At 54.5% G+C, this 6,147-nt stretch overlaps 1 protein-coding gene across 1 annotated transcript; it reads left to right on the forward strand.

Moving 5' to 3' along the window:
- The first annotated feature begins 836 nt into the window (after positions 1-836).
- Positions 837-4,142, forward strand: SH3BGRL3 (SH3 domain binding glutamate rich protein like 3). The gene is made up of 3 exons (XM_066638646.1): positions 837-970; positions 1,480-1,647; positions 3,361-4,142. Exons 1-3 carry the CDS (start codon positions 923-925, stop codon positions 3,424-3,426), a joined length of 282 nt encoding a protein of 93 aa, XP_066494743.1. The 5' UTR covers positions 837-922; the 3' UTR covers positions 3,427-4,142.
- Positions 4,143-6,147: the final 2,005 nt, after the last annotated feature.

The following is a 6,147-nucleotide window of genomic DNA, read 5'->3' on the forward strand; positions in this document are numbered from 1 at the left end:
GTTCTCTAAAGGCAGCAGAGGCTACACATGTCCTTCTGTGGCCTCTGCCATGCTCAGACTGAGCCTTACAGTTAAAAGTGACTTCCAGTTTATCTGTGAAACCAGAAGTCACATTTTTAGCAGCGTAAAGCTCACTCCGAGCCTGGAAACCCTGCTGGGCTCAAAGGAGCCTCTGGAGGGGGTGTGCATGGGGGCCCTATGGCCCGATCCATGACAAGTGAATCTGCGGATTCAGGGGCTCTCCTGTACTTCCTACCAGCATGTCCTTGTCTGAATGGAAGGGGTGTGTCTCTGGAATCCTGAAAGTGCACTTGGCTGTCTCAGGGAGCCCTCCAATAACTTAGATGCTGCCTGGGGAAATAAGTAGCATGAGACGAAATGGGGCTGCGGTGGGCACTGTGTCCTCAGCGAACAAGCCCTGGTGTGACGGGTCTGTGCCTGGCCACAGTTACTCCTGGCCCCACTTGGAAGCCCAACAGCTGCCCTGCTGGCCGGAAGGAAGAACAGGGAAACGACACTGCGCTGAGTCCATCACCTCCAGCCCCGCGGCAGGGTTGGTGTTGGGGATTCTGCCCCCAGGAGCGGGGGGCGCAGAGCTCAGGAAAGGAGGTCTCCGAGGAAGGCCTCGTGGGGCTCACAGGAGGCTGCAGTCCAGGGAAAGGCTGCCGAGGGGCGCGCAAGCGGAAGCAGGTCCCGCCGGGCCGTGCCGGGGCAGCGTCTCCTCCTGGCGGGCGGCGGGGCGGGCCTGCCCCAGCCGGAGCACCTCCAGCCTGCGGCGCTCGCCCGACTCCCCCGCGCGCTGCCTGCCAGGCGCGCTTCCCGGAAGGAGCCCGCGGCGCGAGCAGGAGGGCGGCGCCCGAGCGCGCTCCCGCCGACGTCACGGGCTCGCCGGGCACACGCGGGCGGGGGCGCATTCCTCGCCATGGCCAGCCTCACGGTCTACAGCACGTCGGTGACCGGCTCCAGGGAGGTGAGCTCCGGCCCCCGCCCGGCATCCCGGCCCCAGGCGTCCTCGCGCCCCCGGGAACCCCGGCTCTGCGCCTGCAGCAACGGAGCAGGCGAGGCCCCGAGCGGCTTCCAGCTCCGGCAGGCGGGAGCGCCAGCAGCCCCGGCCCCCCCCCCCCGCCCACCGGGCGCGGCGCTTCTGCAGCGCCTGCTTCGGCTCTTTGTCTTGCAAGAGCGCCGGGAGGGGGGGAAGGCAGGTGAGGCGGTGCCTCCCCGCAGAGTCCCTCCGAGTGCGCCGCGCCCACAACCCACGGCGGGCAGGTGAGGCAGTGCCTCCCCCGCAGAGCCCTTCAGAAAGCACCACCGTCCTGGGAGGTGCCCCGCGAGGAAACGCCTCCCCACCCACCTCACGTCCCTGACTAGCGCATGCAGCCCACGCCCGACCCGGCATGGTGGTCTTTGCATCCCCGGCCTGGGTGGACAATCCCCGTTTGAAATGGGGTCTGGAAGCCTCCCTTTTGCTGTGCCTCGCAGATCAAATCCCAACAGAGCGAGGTGACCAGGATTTTGGATGGCAAGAACATCAAGTACAACCTGGTGGACATCTCCCAGGACAACGCCCTGCGGGAAGAAATGCGGACCAAGTGTGGCAACCCCAGAGCCATCCCTCCCCAGATTGTGAATGGGGACCAGTACTGTGGGGTGAGTGAATGTCACGGAAGAACGTCTAGACCAGAGCAGTGTTTCTCAACCAGTGGTACAGGTACCACCAGTGGTACTTGGTGGTGTCTGGTGGTACTTGTGGCAGAAAGATCAGGAACACGACGACACAACGAACATCGGTGGGAGGTTCAGCTCAGTAGACAGAGCTCCAAAACATGAGCTCTTCAGTCACCCTGAACCTCTTACCCGTGTTTGTCATGTCACATCTGGCCTCTCAACACAGAAGTAACTGGTTATGATGTCATCCCCAGTTGCTTCCACTGGTACTTTGAATAGGTGGACCACATGAAGTGGTGCCAGTAGCGGACAAAGCAGCTGAGAAACACTAGAGGAAAGCTGCCCAGGAATAATCATGAAGACGTGTGAATCTGGCTGTACTCCGTGAAGGATTTGACTGGCTTCAGTGGGAGCAGGACATTTCTGAATCTTGCTAGATCCAAGCTCACCAGTGGCTTGTAGAGCCAGAGGGAGGGGTGCAGGCAGAAGGCTTAGTTTTGAACACACAATTTGGAAGGTAAGCCAGGCCCTAGGCACATCAGTGCACATGTGAATAGGCCTCTAGTCCACCACAAAAAAAAGCACACAGGCAATGGGTTCAGCACTTTAGATGCCTTCCACAAGGCACACTTAAATGTCTGTCTTCAGGTGAAAAGGCTACAGTGATTACTTACAAACACTGCTTAATAGGGTGACTGCTGTATTGTGACAGTCCTGGACCGCTGCCCCTTTAAGCTGGAGAAAAGAGCCTGCCATTTCCACACACTGGGCTGGAGGATCTCCCCACAGCATCCTTCTACTGTCTCTCAGTTGCGCTAAAATTGGTCCTAGTGCAGAAGGCTGCGAGGTGCATGGTGGATGAGCGTTCTCTGGCTGTAGGAACATGCTGACAATGGAAATCTATAAAGGCCATTCTCGCCCTGCCCTTCGAGGCAAAGGTAGCGCAAGATACAATGGCCAGCATTTTCAAACCACTTCCAGATGGGGTGTCACTGGGGGCAAATGGGGATGCCTGTCTAACAGCCCCTGGGACATCTCTAGGATTAGCTTTCTCTCGCTGTGTCCTCATCTGTTCAGGGGCCCTTGCAGAGATGGTAGAAAACCTCAGCTGTTGGGCTTAACCTTGTGAAGTGCCACATTAATGCAATCTGCAGGTGCCTGAGCTGAGCTGACCCTAACCCTAAGGCTTTGATTAGCTGACCAGGACCCAAACACAAGCTGTAGCACTATGTTAAAAACAGCCACACAAATTAGTCCTCTGTCCAGTAATAGCTTTCCAGTGGCCAAGTCTTGAGAACCAGTTCTGTACATGGGGAGAGGGTTTGGTTTATATGAAGTTACTTGTTTTACATCCAGTGGAGAGGGCTTTTTAGCTTGGTTGATAACCCCCCAGCTTGATTCAGTGGCTCTATCCTCACTCCACAGCTGCCCTTTCTGGCTACACTTCCTTACTTGTTCTCTCGGAAATTCTCAATTCCACCAAGCTCTGCAGATGGGAGGCAATGAACAGGGCATGTGGGTGTGTAGACAGCCGGGGCTCCTTCCTGCTTAACTGGGGTCCCCCTTCTTCATTTTGAGCTTGCTTGCGTGAGCAGATCAGACAGGAGGGAGGTGCTTGTTGCAGTTGTGTGTTGCTTGTTACTTTGTTCTTTTCCTTGGATTTGAGTTTTGCTTCTTGCTTCTCCCACCTGGCAGGACTACGAACTGTTTGTGGAAGCAGTGGAACAGAACACCCTGCAGCAGTTCCTGAAGTTAGCCTGAGCATGTGTCTTCCCCCTCTCCCCAAAACCTGGACTCTGAACTCGGCATTCCAAATGGCTCCCGCCTGACCTCGTAAGTCGTCGCCCTGGCCTTGTACGACCAACTCCCTCTTCAGCTGCCTCCCTCTCGGAATCCCAGAGGCTTCGCACATTCCTTCAGACACAGCCAGGCCTTGCTCCTCGTGCCTCTCTGTACAGAGACCTATTTCCAGGCAAGGACCCTGGAAGGCAGCTTTCCCCAAATTGCCTCTCCCCTTTCAAAGCTCAGCCTCCCCTTGAGAAGCAAAGGGCTGGGTATGGTCTCCTCTCCTCATCGGTTTGGTGATGCTAATTTCTGCACTTCCTCTTCTGTTCTGACCCAAACTAGAAGAGCCACGGGCTTCTGCATTCCTGGCTTTAAATGCTACGCAGGAGCACAGCACAAGGCTGTGAGCTGAAACATTCTCCTTGGCCAGAGAGAAAGGGCAGGGCTGTGCATGTCTTAAACTATTCCCGTGCAGTCCAGACTCTCAGGAAAGTGAGTTGACAGCCCTTGTGTTCTGTTAGTGCAGGTCCATTCCAGTACAGTGGTGAGGAAGTGACCAGGGGAGGGGGGCGTGCACATGACTCGGCTGTCTGCTTGCAAACGTGGACCATGCGCATCTTCACTCTGTTGTTTTCTTGCTCAAAGCAAAATTTGTCAGTGGCTGAGATGCTATTAAATGTTGCTAAAACCTCTACTGTGACTTCCTGTGGCTTTAAAAAAACATGCATTTACTTGGAAGCTGCAAGTTGAGTGCCATCCTTATTGATTCAGAAACCCATTTTTAAGCCCTTAGTAGCCATTGCCACAGCTCAGCATAAAGATGCTTTGCTCAAGCGATGGATGCCAGAGACCTCGAGGCGCTGCTCTCAAATAAAATGCATTCTTAAGGTGGATGCTGTGCATTTGGCAGGAATGTCAAGGGCAGCTATGGACCAGCCATTAAAAGGAAAAGAACACCTTGGGTTCCTGAGCCAGTGCAGTGGCCATGTGTCAGAAGCACAAGTTGTCTTAATTAGAGAACGGGGGGGGGGCGTGACTGGCTATGTTATGACCTATGGTGGACTTCAGGGTGAGATTGCTTCATGCTCTTCTCTGTGGCTGGATGACTTTTAGGCACGAGGTGCCTGGCTTAGCAGAGGGAGGACAAGAGCGAGTCATCCCCTACATAGGGCAGCCTGCTGACAAAAATACTATACCAGAGTGGCTAGACAGCAGAGAGGGATTCCCAAAAGAAGCTCTGAATTCATTGTGTGTTTTTGAAACTAACACCAGGTTCCCTTCATCTCCCAGGAGTTGGCAAGAGGCCAAAAATGTCCCCCTCCTTTGTTCACTGCTGACGTGTGAAAGAGTGGGGTGGGGTCTCCCATCTCTCACCCTGGGTTTGGAAAAGAGCAAGACCATCTTTCTGCAGCTCAGTGTGACCAGGATAATCCCCCACTTCTCCAGCTGAGCTGGGATGCAGGCCACAGGTTTGCCCCAAAGGCTTCTTGGGCCTTCAGTGCAGTCTTGCCCTAGGCTGCCCATATCCTGTGTCCCTCCCCTTAGGAAGGCTTGGGGGAGTATTGGGGTGGTGTCAAGGGTGATCCCTTGACTGTGGACAACTCTAGTGATTAGATGGGCTGTGTCTTGCACAGTGAATTATCTAGCCATGATGGAGCTCCTATGTGGGAAGGGGGGTTCATCTATTTTGTGAGCATCGCTCCTTGGGCTGTTCAACCACTAGTAAATTAGTAGATGAGGCAGTTATGAACCTAGCACCAAGAGCAAGTTTAAAAGATCATAAAGAGCATGTGGTGTGTACATATAGTCTTCAAAGAACAATACAACAGAAGGACGTGGGAAGGAAAGAAGGGTGGTACTGCCTTGCGTGAGCCCTTCCACTGCAGCTAGTGCTAGGTGCAGAACTGGGGCTTTGCAGGCAACCCCCTCTCCCTGAGCAGCTAGATTTCCTCATCTCGAGAGAGCATTCAAACATGCAGTTGCATTCCCTCTCCAGGACTGCACATACATACAAACTAGGTAGCTGTAATTCAGTGCTTTTCAGGGGACTGGACAGAGTCCTGGAGAGCTCCAAGAGCTTCCTTTATATGGTTCCCCCAAAAACGTAGGGTTAGACTGTGATTTATATCCTAAAGAACTTCCCTGCAGACTCCAGTCTTAGGAGGAAAGAGACATTAACACGCAGTCAAAAGCCGTACAGGAGAGCAATGGTTGAACTTGAAGCTTGGTGTGGGGAATGTGTGCCAGCTCCTCTTTGAACCACATGAGAGCAGGCCTTGGTCGGAGAGACACGCAGTGCAGAAGACTAGTTGAACAGTTTGGTCTTCTGCAAAAGACTGGGCCAGGTTGGCCCACAATTGACCAAGAGTTGAGAAAGGAGTTGAGGTTTGGCCCCAAAAGCAGCTGGGGGGTGATGTTGCCTCCCTTAAGTGAGTTAGATTTATTTTTGCCTTTGCTCTGAATGAGGGCGCTCTGGGGCTTCAGCCATGTTGCAGACAGCAGTGTCCTCGGGTAAGCAGGCAAGGGAGAAGGCATGATGCAAAGATGACTTTGCTCTCCTCTTGTTTCCCTGGTCCCATCCCACAAGCAGGATTTTTGGGAACTCGGGCCTCTGCTTCCAGTCAGGCAAACCACCTTTGCCCAGCCTGTCCCTTGGACTACTTGGCTCATCAGGTGAAGGGACTGCAAGGCATGGCT

Source organism: Tiliqua scincoides, chromosome 10, assembly GCF_035046505.1.
Source record: "Tiliqua scincoides isolate rTilSci1 chromosome 10, rTilSci1.hap2, whole genome shotgun sequence".
NCBI classification, from domain to species: Eukaryota; Metazoa; Chordata; class Lepidosauria; order Squamata; family Scincidae; genus Tiliqua; species Tiliqua scincoides.

Bases quoted from the DNA above. Each gene is read 5' to 3' on its own strand.
- SH3BGRL3 (XM_066638646.1), top strand. From the start codon at position 923: ATGGCCAGCCTCACGGTCTACAGCACGTCGGTGACCGGCTCCAGGGAG. The intron at 971-1,479 runs GTGAGCTCCGGC...TGTGCCTCGCAG, and splicing joins CGGTGACCGGCTCCAGGGAG to ATCAAATCCCAACAGAGCGA. The intron at 1,648-3,360 runs GTGAGTGAATGT...CCCACCTGGCAG, and splicing joins ATGGGGACCAGTACTGTGGG to GACTACGAACTGTTTGTGGA.